The sequence below is a fragment of the Delphinus delphis genome, chromosome 20 (genome assembly GCF_949987515.2).
Source record: "Delphinus delphis chromosome 20, mDelDel1.2, whole genome shotgun sequence".
Taxonomy (NCBI): domain Eukaryota; kingdom Metazoa; phylum Chordata; class Mammalia; order Artiodactyla; family Delphinidae; genus Delphinus; species Delphinus delphis.
The window spans coordinates 15,924,736-15,945,846 of NC_082702.1; the positions used below are offsets into that span (position 1 = coordinate 15,924,736).

General features: G+C 44.9%; 1 protein-coding gene across 1 annotated transcript; it reads right to left on the reverse strand.

The window, feature by feature from the left end:
• Positions 1-12,171: 12,171 nt before the first annotated feature.
• On the reverse strand, positions 12,172-20,620 carry COX6B1 (cytochrome c oxidase subunit 6B1). The gene is made up of 4 exons (XM_059999516.1): positions 20,486-20,620; positions 18,604-18,720; positions 17,327-17,427; positions 12,172-12,679 (listed from the first exon to the last, which is right to left on the reverse strand). The coding sequence occupies exons 2-4, from the start codon at positions 18,707-18,709 to the stop codon at positions 12,626-12,628; spliced, it is 261 nt and encodes an 86-aa protein (XP_059855499.1). The 5' UTR covers positions 18,710-18,720; positions 20,486-20,620; the 3' UTR covers positions 12,172-12,625.
• Between the last annotated feature and the right edge of the window lie 491 nt (positions 20,621-21,111).

Consider the following 21,111-nt stretch of genomic DNA (forward strand, 5'->3'; position numbering starts at 1 on the left):
TCAAATCCCAGTTCCGCCTACTCTGTGCCGCGCGACCTGGCGTGTGCATTTGCCCATCTGCAGAATGGGTACCATCAGACCACTTTCCTGGGCGGCGGTGGGAACTGAGGGCGGGGATATCTGCAAAGGGTGTCTTCGGGCCTGGTGTGCAGTGGGCAGCCGCGCCTCACCAGCAGTGCTCCGGAGCAGCCCACGGTCTCTCCGGTGGCGCCCCCTAGTGGCAAAAGGCTGATCCTGCAGGCGAAAAGGGTGACTTGGGCCCGGCCTTCCCCAGAACTTTTCAACCCGGAGAGCTAGGGCATTTGCTTGGTTTTCTCTCTGTGCTTTGGCTTTCCCCAGTGAGAAATGGGCAAACAAATGGAACTTAAAATTCAATCGTCAAGATATTGGCTTCGTAATAAGACTCATGAGATGTTTTCCGATTAAAATGGATAATTTGATTTTTAGTCAATCCACTATACATTTAAAATAGTTTTTCTAATAATGTATATAACCTGTCAAATACATTTTATAAGTTTTAGCTAAAGTAACTTGCAAAATAATAGGACCATGCTAATAATATGAAATATTTTTATTTTCAAATAGTTGATAACTATAAGCAATTGGAAGTTATATAAAATGTCTTTTTCATCAATGGAGGCATATGTCACCTGTTGTAAAAGGGATTCATTTTGTTCTGAAACAAGAACCCAGTGTGTTTTGATGTCAAACTTGAATTTTCACTATTCTTTCTTACTTTTATATAAGCTAGTCTTCAAAACAATAAAATTTGAAGTGCTAATTACTCAGATGCTCAGAAGGTTGATGATAAAAATCACAACGCCAAGATCTCCTAAAGATGACATATGCCTATGCTATGATCCGGCCATTTGTCCCTGGAAATTCCCCTACTTCCGTCTACCAAAGGCTGTGAGTGTATTCATAGCAGCCCCACACTGGAAACCACCCAAGTGTCCCTTAACAGGAGGATGGATAAGTCCATGATGGTACATGCATATAATGGATACTATTCAGCAACAAAAGGGAATGAACTATGGATACACGCAACCACTGGGATGAATCTCAAAAGCATTACGCTAAATGAAAAAAAAGCCACTCAAAAGACTACCACTGTATGATTCTAGATAGGAAGTTCTAGAACAGGCAAAGCCAATCTAGAATGATAAAAGTCAGGTAGTGGTTACCCTTGGGAACATGTGACTAGGCGGGGGGACAGGAAGGGGGCTTCTCTTTCTTGATTTGGACACTGGTTACACAGGGGTATTCAGATTGTGAAAATTCATCAAGCGGCACACTCACGATAAGTGCACTTTTCTGTATTTTTTTTTATTCCAATGCCTTATTCTAAAGAGGGTAGATCCTTTCAAAAGAAATATATTCAATGTGTTAAAAGTGGTGTTTTCGAACGAGGGCACATGAGATAATTTTAGACATCCCATGGACATGAGATGAAATGGCATGAAATGATACAAAATTCATATGACGAGAAGATGAGCCATTTCTAACCAGTCCTTCAGACGGTGCCATGGAGAAAGGCTCAGTAATTTCAAGCTACTGTGTCCTAAACATCTCCCCTTTCTCGCTTAGAGCAGGTTTCAACAGGCCTCAGTGTCTCACTAGAATTTAATAGTAACATATTTTCATTGTATTTATTCTTAAGATGTTTTGTTTTCCATGGGCAGTGGTGAAAGGAAAGTTTTCTCAAACTTTTTAATTATAAAATATTTCAACTGGGCTTCCCTGGTGGCGCAGTGGTTGAGAGTCCGCCTGCCGATGCAGGGGACACGGGTTCGTGCCCCGGTCCAGGAAGATCCCACATGCCGCGGAGTGGCTGGGCCCGTGAGCCATGGCCGCTGAGCCTGCGCATCCGGAGCCTGTGCTCCGCAACGGGAGAGGCCACAACAGTGAGAGGCCCGCGTACCGCAAAAAAAAAAAAAAAAAAAATTTCAACTATACAAGAAAACGTAGGGATAATGTTAACCTACACCTACATCCTTACATCCCAGCTTTGTCAAATCTAAGTATTTTCTGTATTCACTGCAGATTGTTTTCTTAAGGTGCATACATTGCAGACGGCATTTGAAGCCACCTGATCCCGCCCCAGAGACAACTTCACTACTAAATTTGGGACTCGGACTTCCCTGGTGGAGAGGTGGTTAAGAATCCTCCTGCCAATGCAGGGGACATCGGTTTGATCCCCTGGTCTGGGAAGATCCCACATGCCACGGAGCAACTAAGCCCGTGAGCCACAACTGCTGAGCCCGTGTGCCACAACTACTGAAGCCTGCACGCCTAGAGCCTGTGCTCCGCAACAAGAGAAGCCACCGCAACGAGAAGGCCGCGCAGTGCAACAAAGAGTAGCCCCAGCTCGCCGCAACTAGAGAAAGCACGCGCACAGCAATGAAGACCCAACACAGCCAAAAATAAATAAATAGATAGATAGATAGATAAATAAATCTGGGACTCATCCTCCTCCACACCCTTCCTTGTCTTCCTTTTCAGATCACAGGTGTCCTGGATTGCGTTAATCCCACACCCTCAGTTTATAGTTCATTATCCCCCACAAGATACTTCTTGATTTAATTTTTTTTTAAGTGAATGGTTTTTTTTTTAATTAATTAATTTTATTTTTGGCTGCATTGGGTCTTTGTTGCTGCACGCGGGCTTTTCTCTAGTTGCGGCGAGCGGGGGCTACTCTTTGTTGCGGTGCGCGGACTTCTCATTGCAGTGGCTTCTCTTGTTGCGGAGCACAGGCTCTAGGCGCGCGGGCTTCAGTAGTTGTGGCTCGCGGGCTTAGTTGCTCCGCGGCATGTGGAGTCTACCTGGAGCAGGGCTGGAACCTGTGTCCCCTGCACTGGCAGGCGGATTCTCAACCACTGCGCCACCAGGGAAGCCCTCTTGATTTAAATTTAATGTATTTCCTCATATCTCCATATCCTAGTCTCTTTCGGTGCCCCTCCCCCCACTGGCAAACATTCTAATATTCTCATATGTATCTTTTTTGGTTGAGTGGGTTCTTGCAAAAGGGATCCCAGTATTTCCTGCTCATGTCTTTTCTAATTGACATACCCATGATTGTGTTAAATAGCTCATCCTATTCTTACTTCTCTTGCTGAGCACCACAGTTTTATTAAGGTCCGTCCATGTGACTCCGGGCACACTGAGTCCATGGCGTCTGAGAGTTGCTTGGGGCCCTTCTGGTGTGCATCCTCCACAGTTTACTGTCTCCTCCCCAGAGAGGGCAGTCAGGCTACTTCCAACTCCCTCACCACACTACTCCCACTGGTAATAATGCTGCAATGAACCCCCTCATGCTTGGCCCGGTAGAGACTTGTGTGTCTCTTTCTTAGGGAGCAGAATTGCTGGGTCCTGGATATGTGGCAGTTTGCTTTCCACAAAGGCCGTCCCGTTCCACACTCCAACCAACAGTTCACGGGGGTTCTTGTATCCTTTCTTCAGCACCCACCCTTGATATTACTCAGTTTTCTAGTTTTTGACAAGAGTAATTCAGTGTAAAGTGGCACCTGCTGTTATTTCAATTCTCTCTTGTTTTATTACTGATGGTTTTGAGCATCTTTTCGTATGTCTGTTAGCATTCTGGGTTTCTATTCCTATGCACGCGTTCGTATTTTTAATATATATGCATATATTCATTGACAACGTATAGAATAGTTTTAGATTTTTTGGTAAACTTTACGTAAATTGTATCCTACGGTACATGCAATTGAGTTTTGCCACCGCAGCACTATGCTTTTTAGATTTATCCATCACATATGTGGCTCCACTTCATCCAGTTTTTTGCAAGAATACGTCATAGGTTGTTTCCTTTCCAAATGAATTCATTTTATCAGAGAGGATATAGAAAAGTGCCGTCAGTGGCAGCCCAGAGGTGTGCAGACTTGGCAACGCTCTGAAACCTGAAGTTTGGGTGTCAAGGTAATAGAGAAAGGCTGAAATCCCAGGTGCTCCTTTGGGTCAGCTGAGCAAGGGAGGGCCTGAAATTCACGGGTAGGGGTGTGAGAGGTGGGCATCACACCCAAGAAAGGGACGCTTCAGAGCTGGGTGGGGCCAGTGTGATGTGTGGCTGGAGGAGAAGAGAGGAAGGGAGGGAGAGGGAGAGGGAGAGAGAGAAGTCGGGGAGACAAGGACGTGGTGTGAGGTGGTGAAGCAAGGAGGAAAGCACTAGGGTGGGACAGTCAAAAGGCCTTCTTATTTCTTTCTCAGATTTACTGAGCACCAAGTATGTGATCAGGCCTGAACTAAGCATTAAGGGTCTGATGCACGTACTGAATTTTCTCATGCCCAGCCCTGTGGGGCGCGATGCTGGGAACACAGTGGCAATCAGGCTGGCTCTGTCCCTGTCATCACAAGCTCACGGAAGAATGGGGGGGGACAGACACTCACCAGAGAGTGACAACTCAGCATGGTCAGGGGGATGCTGAAGTGACCAAGGCATTGAGGGAGGAAGCACAGGCAGAAGGGTCAGCGCCACCATGGGGAAAACAAAGGAGAATGTGCGAGCCCAGAGGAAGTGCCTGAGCCAGCCCAGGGCGTACAGGAAGGCTTCCTGGAGGAAGGGACGTTGGAGGAGGAGACTGAGGCTGGCAGTTAAACAAAAGGCAGGAAAGAACATTCCTGACAGAGGGAGCGTGACATATACATACAAGGGAATATTGTTCAGGCTTCGAGAAGTAGGAAATCCTGCAATAGACGACAACATGGATGAACCTGTAGGACATGGTGCTAAGTGAAATAAGCCAGCCACAGAAGAACAAATAGTGCATAATTCCACTTATAAGAGGTGACAAAAATAGTCAAACTCATTAAAGCAGAAAGTAGAATGGTGGTTGCCAGGGGCTGGGAGGGGAGGAAAATGGGGGAATTACTAATCAATGGGTATAAAGTTTCACTTATGTAAGATCAATAAATTCTAAAGGTCTGCTGTACAACATTGTGCTTACAGTTAACCATACGATACTGTACACTTAAAAATCTGTTAAGGGGGGGCTTCCCTGGTGGCACAGTAAAGAATCCGCCTGCCAATGCAGGGGACACGGGTTCAAGTCCTGGTCCAGAAAGATCCCACATGCTGTGGAGCAACTAAGCCCGTGAGCCACAGTGACTGAGCTTGCGCTCTAGAGCCTGTGAGCCACAACTACTGAGCCTGCGTGCCACAACTACTGAAGCTCGTGTGCCTAGAGCTCATGCTCCCCAACAAGAGAAGCCACCGCAATGAGAAGCCCGCACACTGCAACGAAGAGTAGCCCCCGCTCACCGCAACTAGAGGAAGCCCGTGCGTAGCAACAAAGACCTAATGCAGACAAAATAAATAAATAAAATAAATTTATTTTAAAAAAGTAAATAAATAATCTGTTAAGGGAATTCCCTGGTGGTCCAGTGGTTAGGACTCAACGCTTTCACGGCGGAGGTCCTGGGTTCAATCCCTGGTTGGGGCACTAAGATCCCGTAAGCCGTGTGGTGCAGCTAAAAAAAAAAAACCAACTGTTAAGAGAGTAGATCTCATGTTAAGTGTCCTACACACACACACACACACACAAAGACAGTGAGAAGGAAAAATTCCTTGATGTGTCCACAGCCCAGAAAGGAGACCAATGTACCAGGAGCAAATCATATCTAGAGAGCATTTTCAACACACAGGGCACTGCTCTAAGCACTTCACATATAGTATCAGGCACTGTTCTAGGCACTTTACACATAGCATCCCATTTAATCTGCACAACAGCCCAACGAGGAAAGTGTCATTAACTTCATTTTACAGATGAGGAAACCGTGACACAGAGAGGTCAAGTAATTTGCCCAAGGCCTCAGAGCTAGTAAGTGGTAGAGCCTGCATTTGAACTGAGACAGCCTAGCTCTAGTGCCCACTCCCTTAACCACTACACTACACCATATGGCCTCTCTGGGTGATACTGACTCTGCTGGAATATTTTCTTTTTTTTTAAGCCAAGAAAACGTATTCGGGGAATTCCCTGGCAGTCCAGTGGTTAGGACTCCTCGCTTTCACTGCCAAGGGTCTGGGTTTAATCCCTGGTCGGGGAACTAAGATCCCACAAGCCACATGGTGTGGTCAAAAAAAAAGAAAGAAAAGAAAAAGAAAAAAGAAGAAAACATATTCATGCATTACTTGTACAATTTGAAAAAGTTCAAGAATATCAGATTGACAAGGAATGATTTCCAGATACTATTATTAATGGAGAAAAGCAAGGTTCAGAACACCAGGAACAGCAGGCTACTATGTTGGGTAGGCAGATAGGAGGGAGGATCTGCTTGCAAATGCATAAACTATCTTTGGAAGGACACACAAGAAACCAGTGATAGCAGTCACCTCGTTGTGGCTAGAGGACAAGGTGGGGAAATGACTGATTTTTCCTGCATATTTTTGTACCTTTGTAAAAGTTGAGAGAGTGATGTTATCAAAATGGTGAAATAGGAGTTTTTCTACCATCGTCCCCCAAAAGTGATTTTGAAAATCACTCACAGATGAGAAGTCTGGGTATCCAGCACACTGCTGGGGGAAATAAAAAATCCAAAGTTCGATGCTCTGAAGAGGAATACTGAGTTTTGCATAACTGGGGGCGGGTGGTGGAGCAGGGAGTGGCAGGGAGAAGAGCAGCCAGGGCTCTCAGAAAGCATCAAAGGGACTCGGATCCTAGTAACCACATCACAGACAGTGGGAAGACTGCGCATGAGCCACTGGGGGTGCCTCGCCTGTGGTTCCCCCACAGCTGGCCCACAGCACCTCCAGTGCTCTGCGTGCCCCATCCACACACATTCCCACCTCACGACCAGCTCCCCGTGCACACTCTTGAGGGCTGTGAGAGTGAGCCCCTGCAGATGGCTACTGAGCGCGTGCAGAAAGTCAGCCATCTGGGGGATTAGGAGAAAGCACATGAACTTGGGCATTCAGCACAGTCCTAGGGAAAGCAAACAGGAGGTTGTCAGCTTTCAGTCTGGCTTTGCAGCGTTGATAGAAGGCATACAGTCTTAAGAATTCCCCCTCAAGCGGGAACAAGAAATGATGGAGCAGGGGTATCCACAGAAAAGTCCTGAGAAAGCCTCAGAATCCCTGCCAGGGCTGATGGAAGGTATTGTTCATCTGAAGCCAGCCAGTAAGACTGAAGGAGGTGAGCAATTCTTCAAAAGCAAAGGAAGCAATGCAAGACTTCAAGGAACATGAAAAATCAAGGAAACATGACACCACCAAAGGAACACAATAATTTTCCAGTAACCAACCCCAGTGAAATGGAGATCTGTGGTGTTCCTGATGTGGAATTTTAAATAATTGTTTTAGGGAAGCTTTTCTTGAGCTACAAGAAAAGACAATTCAATGAAATCAAGAAAACAATACAGAAAATGAGAAGTTTAACAGAGACACAGAAATTATAAAAGAGAACCAAACAGTTCTGGAGCTGAAGACTACAATGAATAAACTGAAAAATGGAGTAGAAAGCATCAACATAGCTTTGATCAAGTAGAAGAAAGAATCTGTGAAGTAGAAGAAAGTTCAATTGAAATTTCCAGACAGAACAAAGAAAAATGAATGAGAACGAGTGAAGAAAGCCTGTGTGAACTATCGGATACCATTAAGAGAAATAAATTATGCATTACTGGAGTCCCAGAAGGAGAAGGGACAGAGAAAGGGGGAGAAAGCTTATTAAAAGAAAAAAATGGCTGAGAACTTCGCAAATCTGAAGAGCAATTTGGACATTCAAATTCATTAATCTCATAAGCTTCCCCCAATTTTTAAAAAATACTTTATTCCAGTACAGTTTATTTTTTTAATCTTTTTGGCTGCGTTGGGTCTTCGTTGCTGTGCTTGGCTTTTTCTAGTTGCGGCGAGTGGGGGCTACTCTTCGTTGCAGTGCGCGGGCTTCTCATTGCGGTGGCTTCTCTTGTTGCAGAGCACAGGCTCTAGGCACGCGGGCTTCAGTAGTTGTGGTGCACGGGCTTAGTTGCTCCGCGGCATGTGGGATTTTCCAGGACCAGGGATCGAACCTGTGTCCCCTGCATTGGCAGGCAGATTCTTAATCACTGCGCCACCAGGGACGTCCCTCCCCAAAAATTTCAACTAAAACACACACTCACACACACACACGCACACGCACACACACACACAAAACGTCTCCCAGACACAATAAAACTGTCTAAAATGAAAAACAAAGGCAGGATGTCAAAAGCAGCAAGAAAAAATACCCTTACCTACAAAGAAACTCTCATAAGGCTATCAGTGGATTTCTCAGCAGAAACCTTACAGGCCAGGGGAGAGTAAGATAATATATTCAAAGTGCTGAAAGAGAAAACTGCCAACCAAGAATACTTACCTGGAAAAGTTGTCCTTTAGAAATGAAGGAGAGATAAAGACTTTTCAAACAAACAAAAGGTGAGGGAATTTGTCATCACTAGAACTTCCTTACAAGAAATGCTGAAAGGAGTTCTACAAGCTGAAATGAAAGGATGCTAACTAGTAACATAAAAAGATGAAAATATAAAACACACTGGTAAAGGTAAGTATATAGTCAAATTCAAATACTCTAATACTATAATATAGTGGTGTGTTAATCACTTAACTCTAATATGAAGATTAAAGGACAAAAGTATCAAAATTAACAATAGCCAAAACAATTTGTTAATGGACACACAATATAGAGATGTTAATTGTGACATCAAAAATATAAAATGGGGGTGTACAAGGATAGTATATGTAAGTGATTTGAAGTTAGCAACTTTACTGAATTTGTTTCAGTTCTAACACTTTTTTGGTGGAGTCTTTAGGATTTTCTACATACAAGATCATATCACGTTCAAACAGAGACAATTTTACTTCTTCCTTTCTGATTTGAATGACTTTTATTTCTTTTTCTTGCGTAATTGCTTTGGCTGGGACTTTCAGTACTATGTTAATAGGAGTGGTGAGAGTGAGCACCCTTGTCTTGTTTCTGATCTTAGAGGAAAAGCTTTCAACCTTTCATCATTCAGTATGACGTTAACTATGGGCTTGCCATATATGGCCTTTATTATGTTGAGGTATGTTCTATGTGGGGTTATGCTGAGTTGAACATGATGAGGGTATACTATATCCAAATTCATATCATCACATGGATTTATTGTACCAAATTTCTCCTATTAAATCCCTTTCTACTTAATATGCCTTGAAAGGCATAGTGTTTTCTGCACTGAACCCTCTCCTATATAGATACACTAAAGGGAAACCCACAGCCACATGGACTGGCAGGGGAATAGAAGCCCCAGTTTCCTCACTTACAAAATAGGGGTCATAATCACACATGGCTTATTGAGTTGCTGGAAGATCTGTGATAAGGCAGGTAAGGTATCCAGTGGGGTAGCTTCAGAGTAGTTTTACAGCCTGCAGCTATACCCTAAGGAGGAGTGAGGTGGAAAGTCCTGTAATCAACTGAAACAAGGGAGCTGGGTGAGGAATGGTGTTGAAGCAGTCTCTGCAAGAGGAGGCGGGTGAGAAAAAATGCCTCACGGCAGCTCTTTGCAAGACTGCTTATCTCCTTTTGTTTCAGGAGGAATCACCAGGAGTTCTGTTGTGGTTCGGGTCAGACCACAACTAAGTACTGCTTATGTGGCTCATGTGGAGATGTGCAAGGTTGTCGTGGTGGAACCATTCCCCATAGTATCATCCCACAGGTCATCTGCCAGATATTTCCAGAGGACACGGCTAGTGGCCCCTCCTCTGGGGCAACCTGGCATCAGGTTGGGAAGCAATAAGGAAGATACACACAGGAAGAATTCTTGCAAAAAATACTTAATCTGCATCTAATCAAGCCTTTAGAGCCAACTTCCAGTTTATAAGAACTACAGAGGGTGGAAGAAGCTAAATGACACCATGAGGAAACAATTGGACAGATCCAGAATGGGGAACATTTTACAAGACAGCTGGCCTGGCCTCTTAAAAAATTCCACTCTTATAAGAGTGGGTGGGGTGGGGGTGGGGCTATTCTAGAACTGAAAAACTACTAGACCTAGAGATCAAATGCAGAAGGTGAACCTTGATTGGATCCTGGTATAAAAAATAAACAACAGGACTTCCCTGGTGACGCAGTGGTTAAGAATCCGCCTGCCAATGCAGGGGACAAGGGTTTGATCCCTGGCCTGGGAAGATCCCACACGTCACAGAGCAACTAAGCCCCTGCACCACAACTACTGAGCCTGCACTCTAGGGCCCGCGACCCACAACTACTGAAGCCCACGCGCCTAGAGCCCGTGCTCCGCAACAAGAGAAGCCACTGCAATGAGAAGCCTGCGCACCACAATGAAGAGTAGTCCCCGCTCACCGTAACTAGAGAAAGCCTGCGCGCAGCAACGAAGACCCAACACAGCCAAAAATAAATAAATAAAAAATAAACTAAATTTAAAAAAAACAACAGAAAAAAGATTTTGGGGTATGATTTGAGAAATATGAATATGAGATGTTAGGCAATCCGTGTTAGTTTTTCTTAGGAGTGACAACTGTAGTGAAGAAACATGGCATTTTTGAAAGATACATGCTTAAGTACTTATGAGTGAAGTTGTCAGCATGTTTGGAAAGCACTTTTAAATGATTCAGGAAAAAATTACATGTACACATATACAAAGTAGATATGACATAATAGTAACAACTGTTAAAACTAGGTGGTGGGTATAAGGGCAATTATTGTACTATTTGTCCACTTTTTCTGTATGCTTGAAAATTTTCATAATAAAATGATAAAAGAGGGAATATATATATATATATATATATATATATATACACACACACATACATATATATATATATATTTTTAAATCCCTGTCCTCACAGAAATTACATTCTAGTGGTGGGGGGACAATTATCAAGGATGAATAAATAAAATACAGGAATATTAGTGTAAATACTTAAGAAACCAAAGGGGTGAGGGCTGCAAAGTGTGTGTGTGGAGTCGAATTGGTAGGTCAAGTGGCCAGGGAAGGGCACACTAAGTTGTATTTGGGGAAGAGCTGAACGAAGGAGGGAGTGAGCTGTGTGGCTAAGCCTCGCAGACAGAGCAAGCACCAGTTGCACAGGCCTTGAGGCTGGAGCGAGCCTGGTGCGTTGACCTTCTCATTGGCTCACAGGGTTCCTGTCACAATGAAGAGGTCAGTGTGGGAGGAACTGCATGAGCAAGCGAGCAGTGGGAGAGCAAAGAGGAAATGGGAGAACCATATCAAATCCTTATCAAATCAAATAGACAAGATAAATGCTTCTAGATGTACAGGCTATCTCTATAACTGCTAATGGCGGCAGCCTCTGGGCAGGACTGGGTGACAGGGGTCAAAGGAAGTCCTATATCTTTTCACTGGACTTCCTGTTTCATTTGAAATTTTCACCATGTTTCTTTCCTATTCCTGACACATGCCAGAAGCTTCTACAGTCCCTCAAAGCTCCTAAGCATGCACTAGGCTCCTTTTTACAGCGCCCCTCCTCATGGGCGGCCATTTCAGAAGAGCCCTCCCTAGGCCCATTTTCCCTCAATACAAAAATCATCTCTCTGCTCTTTTGAACATACTTTAGATAAGTTTGTTACACAACCATCTGAGTGGTCTTGAGGAAACACCAATTTGGCCACAACATGGTACTCTAGCTGGTCACACTGTGTCAGGAGTTCCCTGTTGACAAGTTTGCGGTGGATGATATTTTGTACTGTTATTGTGTGGCAATTCCTTTGGGGACATCAAGAAAGAACATTTCTTAACTTGGCCTACTTAAATGACTTCCAATTGTCACCATGATCAACATGATTAAGAGGAGGCCTAGAAAATACGGAGAAATTACACATTGCACAGAAGACTGCTTATTAGATGATATTAAGAATGTATTAACTTTTAGATGTAATTATATGATTATGTTTAAAAGTAAACCTGTATCTTGAAGAGATACATATACTTACTTATTTCTGGATAAAATATGATCTCCAGTATTTGCTTTAAAATTACCTAGAGGGGTAATTCCTTGGTGGTCCAGTGGTTAGGACTCAGCACTTTCACTGCCAAGGGCTCGGGTTCAATCCCTGGTTGGGGAACTAAGATCCCACAAGCCACGTGGCGTGGCCAAATAAATAAATAAGTAAAAATAAAATAAAATAAAATAACCTAGAGGGAGAGGGGTGTTCACTTGTTGATAATTGTTGAAGCTAGGTGTTGAGTACATAGGAGTTTTTATTATACTATTTTCATGTGGTTCAAAACATAAGTTTTTAAAAATTATACAGATAATAAAGGAGAACATACAGATAAATTTTAGCACATACAGGAACATGAGGCTATTTTGTATAATCACTCACTCTACTGTCTGGTAAAGAAGAGGTGGTCAAAGTTTATGAAAAGAAAAATTTAAAAAAAGAAAAAAAAAACCACCCTGAATTCAGTCTCTCTTACTGGTCAAGGTACTAATTCCGCCCCAGCTTCTGGCCCCATCATCCAGCTCTTTTACATATACACAGCCTTACACTCTTCCAACGAGTATTTATTATTAGTTAAGCCATGATTCAGGACCCCAGGGTGGGGATCACTATGTACCCAGGTCCCCCTTCACCACCCTGGGGAGAAGGACGGAGGACAGAGAAGGTGGGGCGGAGCCAGTTCAGATCTTCCCAGGAAACGTGCCTTCTGCCCGGCGGTCGTCCCAGGCTGACACCTGTGGAAAGACAGCCAGTGTTACTCCCTTCCTCCACAGGGAAACCAGATGGGTGAACTTCTTTGTCTTCCCCACTTTGCCTACCTGTTCAGTCAACAAGTAACCCCAGGACCTGCTATGTGCCAGTACTGGCAACTGTTCCAGGAGCCGGGGAACCAGTAGTGACCCAGAAGGACAAGAATCACTGTCCTGAATGAGCTGACATGAACTGACCCACTGAGAGAACAAGGGGTGGGGTGAGGGGTGGGGTGGTGGTGGAGGAATAATAACAGGCAGACTCACTGCAGAGCTGTCTGTGGGGAGATGTGTGTAAAGACCTTCAAAAGTGTGACCAGGGCCTGCTTCAGGAACCCCAGAGTCAACCCTCAATGATGTCTGTCAGAACAGAAGAAAGAAGGAATACTGGGCAGCTGTGAATAAAAATGAGGCTATCTATGCTCCAGCAGGAATGCATCTCTAACGATCAAATGCACAATCAAGTGAGAAAAGGTCCAAACCGGCTACAGAGTGTGATCCTACTATTGCTCACAGATGTATGCGTACATATACAAAACGATGGACAGGCCCATATCGAACTGTTAACACTCTCCCGAAGTAACACTCTGCAACTTGTGGACCCTCTTACAGGCAGTCAGAGCACATTTATTTTTATATATACACACACATGCACATTTACATGCTATACATTAGAGGCAATGGATAAATGCCTGGATAAGGAAGACAAACTGAATCCCTGCTCCATCGCTTCCTAGCTGTAATTTCCTCATGCAAATTACTCAACCTTTCAGGGCCTCAGTTTCCAATTTTGTAAAATGCGGATACTGATAATAGTACCTATCTTTTTTTTTTTTTTTAAGCATGTTTGCCCTTATATGACATAAAGCACTTACAAAGTAGCCGGCCCATAGCAAGTGCCTACTTTATTTACACACATACACCACACATCACAAATACTCGTTACTTAAATTGGGCCATACTATACAGACTTTTTCCCCCCATACTATACAGATTGTCCTGCAACTTGCTTTTTCCATGAGTCTTAGAGCTCTTTCTGTATTCTGTCACATAGATCAAGATGAATATACCATCATTTATAACTTGTTTCTGAACGTTCCCCATTACAAACAACTCTGCAATGGTTGTCCTTGTACACAAACATTTTTATAGGATGTGTAGATGTGCAACTGCCACATCTAGAGTATGATTTTTTTCATTTTGAAAGATCCTGTCTCAGGATTGACCTTAACAGTGATTGGACCTGGGCTTCCCTGGTGGCGCAGTGGTTAAGAACCCGCCTGCCAATGTAGGGGATACAGGTTCGAGCCCTGGTCCAGGAAGATCCCACATGCCGCGCGAGCAGCAAAGCCCGTGCGCCGCAACTACTGAGCCTGCGCTCTGGAGTGCGCCAGCCACAACTACTGATCCCACATGCCACAACTACTGAAGCCCGTGCACCTAGAGCCCGTGCTCCACAATAAGAGAAGCCACCACAATGAGAAGCCCACGTGCTGCAACGAAGAGTAGCCCCTGCTTGCCGCAACTAGAGAAAGCCCGTGCACAGCAACAAAGACCCAATGCAACCAAAAATAAATAATAAATAAATTTTTAAAAAAGTGATTGGACCAATCTATAGAACCATCAACACTTAGTACTATCTTCCACTCCCCATCCCTTTTAAGTTAAAGGATCAGGCTGGTCTGATCCTCTGGCAAATTCGTCTTTGTCCAATAATCCCACTTCATGGAAAGGAAACCAAGGAAACCATTCAAATAGAAGGCAAAACATTTCCTGCAGTGGAATTGTACACTGCAGTATCATTTAAAATAGTGAAAAAAGACTGAGTCCAGCTAAAGGGGAAGGGACTATTTTTTAACTATTAAAGACAATGGCTACCCAATAATTGAGCAGGTTGTACTGACATGAAAATAGGTAAACAATGCAAGTAAAAAAGCCAAGGATAAACAGTATCTACAGTATGATCCATATCTATATTTAAAAAGTACATAGGGACTTCCCTGGTGGCGCAGTGGTTAAGAATCCGCCTGCCAATGCAGGGGACATGGGTTTGATCCCTGGTCCGGGAAGATCCCACATGCCGCGGAGCAACTAAGCCCATGCGCCACAACTACTGAGCCTGTGCTCTAGAGCCCGTGAGCCACAACTACTGAGTCTGTGTGCCTAGAGCTCATGCTCCGCAACAAGGGAAAGCACCGCAATGAGAAGCCCGTGCATCACAACGAAGAGCAGCCCCTGCTCACTGCAACTAGAGAAAGCCCACGTGCAGCAACGAAGACCCAATGCAGCCAAAGATAAATAAATAAAATAAAATAAATTAAAAAGAAAAAAGTATATAAACATACACCAACACCTACTCACACATTAGCACACAGAAAAGGAAGTGGAAGATTTATACCAAATTTCTAAGGGAAGTTAACGTCGGACTCAGAAGGGGGTGACTTAGGAGTTTTTCACTTTTTACATTATAAAAGTTTCACTTTGAAGATTTACTGTATTTTTTATGAAGAAACTAAAGATTTTTTAAAATGGGAAAATAAAAGGGAGTTCCTTGGTGGCCTAGGGGTTAGGATTCAGAGCTTTCACTGCTGTGGCCCGGGTTCAATCCCTGGTCAGGAAACTGAGATCCTGAAAGCCTCGCGATGTGGGAAAAAAAAAAAAGAAAGAAAAAGAAAAGATGATTGGAAAAAATGTTTTAAATGCTCATATAGGATAAGTGCTGGACTCCCAGCCCCACTCCTCCCCAAATACACATACTGGGATTAGAGACTAATTTTTAAAAATACACAGGAAACACCTGGAAGATGTTACAGTATTATCAGCCAGGTCAGGAGGATGAGAAACAATTTTTTGCCCCTTCCTCTATTTCTTAAGTTTCTGTGAAGTGGTTATATTGCTTATAAAAAAACAAAAACGAACGATAGCAATAACAAAACACTTATTTTTACTTCACCAAATTTCTGGAATAAAGAAGCCAGGGCTGCTGGGTATAAAGGGTGTGTTCACATCCAGCCCTCAGAAGGCAGTGACAGCAGGCACCCGAGGGGAGGAACCACAGAATCTAACGCTCCCCAGGTAAGGGCAGGCCCAGGTCCCAAAGGCTGGGGTGTGGGGCAGCACCGGGACTGGAAGCATGTTTCCTAGCACCCTGTCCAGCACTCACTTAATGCAGGCCCTGAGGCTGGAGGGCGGATATTATGGGATCATGATGTCATGGCACCCAAGATCACTCAGGGACAAGGAGAAATCCTGGGAGGGGAGAGGGTACTCAGACACTTGAGAGTGTGGCCACAGAGGTGGGAGGCAAACCAAGCAAGCTGAGGAAGAGTGCATTAAGGCAATCTGTTCTCAAGAAACAAGCCCCAAAGATGTACATCCAAACTAGAACACAATCTCCATCAAAGGGGACCAGTTAAATAAAGCATTTGTAAGGTAAGGACTTCCCTGGCGGTCCAGTGGTTGAGACTCCGCGCTTCCACTGCAGGGAGCACAGGTTCGATCCCTGGTTGGGGAACTAAGATCTCACATGCTGTGCAGCACAGCCAAAAAATTTTAAAAAAGAAAAGAAAACAACAAAAATGAATGAGGTAGATCTATACGCACTGTCATAAAAAAGGCTCAAGACACACTGATAAGTCAAAACAAGTCACAGAACAGACTATATAGTATGACCCATGCATACACAGAAAGTTCCACAGGCTTATATATGATAAATGTATATAGAGAAAGATGAATCGGTTAACAGTAGTTACCTCAGGGGAGGGGGACTGGGGAGCGAAAGGTGACGTCTGCTTTTCATTTTACTGTACTGCTCTGTGCTGTACTGTACTGTTTTATTTTTTTAAATGAGCACTATTAGTTTTGTAATAATATCATATTTTGATTTTAAGACATATGATTTTTTTCATTTTAACATCTCTGAAAATAGCATGCTTGTTACATCCATTTCTGGCATTAAAAAAAAAGATTTAAACATCTCTCAGTGTTTCTTGTAGTCGATGGGGTCTTTGACTTGATGCAATAAAGTAATATTTTATTTAAAAAAAGAGGGTATGGCAGAAAATTAAATAGTAACAACGGGTCTGGTCAGATCAGGCCTAAAAGGACTGCCTTATTGCATCCCTGTTTTTTAGAAATGCATGTGGAAGTAGGTAGGGGTGAAATGACATGTCTGGGATTTGCTTCAAAATACTTCAGCAAAGGAAAGAGGAAAAAGAAAAGGAAATGGAGGAAATGTGGAGAAATCTTGAAACTATTCAGTTTGGGTGATGGGTATATTTGGGGCGTCACTGAATTATTCTACTTTTATGTATATTTGGAAATGCTCATATGAAAAAAGGACAGGATTCCAAAAGATGGTGAGCTCCACAGGGACAGGGCATTTACTTGTAGAGTGTCTGGGTGAGACAGATCTGGTTGCCTTGGCTGAGAGCCTGGCTGGTTGAGAGAACCGGCGAAAGGAGGAAAGGGAGGTGATTCTCGGAAGAAGAAAAGGCCACATCCATGCCCAGTGTGATGCCTTGTCCTCCCTTTGCCTCTCACAGATGAGCTCCCATGAAGTCATCACACGCCCCTCTGCTAGGACCCCACCCTCACCCCAGCAACCCAAGGGCCCCAGGAGGAGGCACATACCCAGGATATGGGGCAGAGGGACTTGTACACACGCCGGTACCATTCACACACGGAGACGTCACCCCCTTTAGCAGTCATTGCCTTCTCACAGCGGTGGAAGTCTGTGAAGAATGGGGATCAGGGTCAGCCCAGACCAAGGGCTGGAACACATTTTTGATCAAAATTCACAGAAATCATTTTTACTTCACAACCAGTTACACAAATCCCCCCTACTCCCAAGTTTCACAAAGAAAGCATACCCTTACAAGTGTAGTACTCATAAGGGCTAGACACACCTCGCTAAGCTGATTTTGCAACCCCTAAAGAATGACAGTTGTACTTGAAAATTCTGGGGTCAGGAAAGATAAGGCAACCTGAGAGGTGTGTGTGGGGATTATGGAAGTCCAGAACCAGGGCAGGGGAAGGGGACAGTGGTCTCGATGCTAAGATGCTGGCATCCTGGAGAGGAAGACAGGAGGGGGATAATCTGGTTTTTAATAGTAGGAAATTAATTCAAAAATTACTCCAAGTATTACACTCCTGGGCACACTCCCTAGAGAGAAAAGCATTCACATGGACATCAAATTACATTTATAAGCATGTTTATAGCAGCACCATTCATAAGGGCCCCAAACTGGAAACCAAGCAAGTGTCCATGAATAAAATGTGGAAAACTGTACAGCAATAAAAATGAGCAAAACACACATGCCACAGCATGGATGAATCTTCAAAACTGTTGAATGAAGACATCCAAACATAAGACAACACATACAGTATTTATAAAGATCACAAAAAGGCAAACCTCACAGCGGTGATAAAACCAAAGTGTGACTGCCCTAAGTCTGCGGGGTTACATCTCTTCTGGGGAGAGTAGAGTGTTGTTTTCAAGACAGGGCGTGCAGTAGGCATGGGAGCCCAGAGGGCTGGCAGTATCTAGTTTTGTATCCAGATTATAGTTACACGGGGGATGCACTTTAGAATTATTCATTTAGCTGTACATTATGTTTTATGTACTTCCTGTACGTATGTCACATTCCATAAATACACACACACACACATCTTGGGGGAAAAAAAAAATCACTGTGGGAACCAAAGTTTGTGACCCTGGGCCAGATCTTAAGCACAGGTGGTGATGAGGGGCACAGACCCTGCGAGGTCAGATGATTAGAATAAAAGAGAAGAGGCCTGGGATGCATAGGTCCCCTGCGAGGAGCCAAGAGGCAAGCGACTTGAGGTGTGCGACCAGGGGAAGGTCAACACTGCCCCCCGCGCCCCCTGCCCCCCCATGTCCTGCTCACCCAGGTAGTTCTGCCAGCAGTTCCTCGTCTGGTTCTGGTTGGGGAAGCGGCTGTCAAAAGGAGCAGTCTGGTAGTTCTTGATTTTGGTCTTGATGTCCTCTGCCATAGTGCTGACTCCTGGAGGCAGAGAATGGGTGCTGGCAGGGGTTCTGGGGCTGGCAAGGGGCTGTCAGTCCACCCAGGCCCGGTGAGCCACAAGCCAACGCCCCTCCCGCTCAGTACACACAGAGGCGAAGGCAGGGCAAGAACACATTAAGGGTGGAAGTCACAGCAGGGTGTCTGGGGGAGTCAACTCCTTGGTAAAATCAGGCTTTATTTGTCCCAACATAACACCAGCTGACATTCACTGAGTGCTTACTATAAGCAAGGAAGCTTTATTCCTACAGTCACTCTACAAGGCAGAAACTATTACTATCACTGCTTCACAGACAAGAGACAGGGTGTTTAAGCGACTTCCCAAGGTCATTCAGCACACATGTGGTGGAGCTGCACTCTATCACTAACTTAACCTACACTGCAGAGGTTCTTAAGGTCTACTGACGCCATGAACTCCTCAGGGGTCTAATGAGTCCTTTCTCAGAATATGTTTAAATGCATTTAAAGGGGACTTCCCTGGTGGTCCAGTGGTTAAGAATCCGTCTTCCAATGCAGGGGACGGGGGTTCGAACCCTGGTCGGGGAACTAAGATCCCACCTGCCCCGGGGGCAACTAAGCCAGCACGCCACAACTAGAGAGAAGCCTGCGCACCTCAACGAAGATCCCGTGTGCCGCAACTAAGACCCGACGCAGCCAAAAAGAAAATAAATAAATAAAAACTTAAGAATGCATTTAAAAATTGCATAGGATCACAAAGAAAACCAGTTACTTGTAGCTGAGGATTTATTAACTTTCACAATTTCAAAATAATCATGCCTGAAAATGATATGTTGTGAAATCTGCAACCATAATGATCTGTAAGATGACCTATGATTTGATTGCTGACAGTCACAGATGATGCCAATACTACTAGGGCTATTGCCTCCATTCTTAACGGAAGGAAATGCTACATTTTAATTAGAAACTAGCAGAAATACAGATGTAAATTTCCCCCCATTCAAGTACTAGCACCCCTTGAATGCTACAGATTCTGTGGACCCAGGGTTAAAAACCTGTGCTGTAATCTCTCTTATGTGGTGACACACTGTTTTCATCAGAGAATCCGAGAGAAACTGCCTCTATCAGATTATTCGAGGAGTCGTGGGATTACACAGAAGTAAACAGACCAGTAATAAATTCAAGCGACCCAGGGTAGCGGTAAGGATCTGGGGCACCGGAGGAGAGTCTTTCCGGGAGCGGGGTGATGTGAACACCAGCCGCTGGGACACAGACGCGGTCGGAAGAGTTGTTTTGGAAGCGATCTCCACCCGCTTTCGGGAGGGAGGGTGGACTGCGGATGACGCTGCAGCCCCTCCAACGTCCAAGGGAGAGGAGGGGCCAGACACCAGGAAGCCAGGCTGCGGCCTAGGCAAGCCTGGGGGGTCGGGGGTCGTGAGGGGAGGGACGCCTGCGGCCTGGTGACTAAGAGCACTGCAGTCCTGGTCGCTGGCTAAACTGCATAATATCTGATCCTCAGTTGCCTGCCAGTCAAAAAGGGATAATCGCAGGCCCTATCTCATAGGGCTGGAGGGAGGATTACATGAAGCAATATAAATCGCTTGGAATGTTCCTGGCATCGAAGAACTAAATAATCGTCAGCTACGATTACTAACTGAACAGGACCCCAGGGCTCCTGGAGGTCGGCCGCCGCCGGCCGGAAACCTTATCTCGTTCTCCGGGAAGCAAGGGTCGGGCTCCACAGTCCCCCAGGCTGGGGTTCCAGGGCCCCCGAAGCCCCCACACTCACCTAAAGATGCTCCTGAAGCCCCTCGAAGCTCAATGTGACCCTTAGCAATGACGCCAGCGTCGGACCGGAAGCGGAACGAAGACCGGCCGGAAGCGGGACGAGGCAGCGCACTGGGCAGCCTTCCGCACGGCTAGAGCGCCGTCCCTGGAGCGGTTCAGGCCACGCCCATGCGAGCGAAGTCCAACCTTCCTATTGGGCTGAATGCCTGTTCATCCTCAATCCCGACCCAATCGCAAGCTTGCGTGTCACTTGGAACCGCACGGAGCTATGGCTGTGCGAGCTGTGGGCGCAGCATGGTCACCTCTCTGTCTTTACCAGGAGAAAGGAGTCTGGGTCTTGGGGCTGGTTGGAGAGTGGGCATGGGAAAAATATCCTAGCGGAAATGCTCTTATTCGTGCAAGAATTATTTATTGAATGCTTACCCTGACAAAATCCTTGCAAATGACCTACACGGTTTGGCCCCCTTTTATACTCTTATCTCCTTCTCTTAACTGCTGCGGTTCCAGGCACACTGGCCTCCTTAGCAGTTCCTTAAACGTGCAGGCTGGCTTCCCCGTAAGGGCCTTTGCACTTGCTGTCCCTTTGGCCTGGAATGCTCTTCTTGCAGTTGGCTCCCTCCATCATGT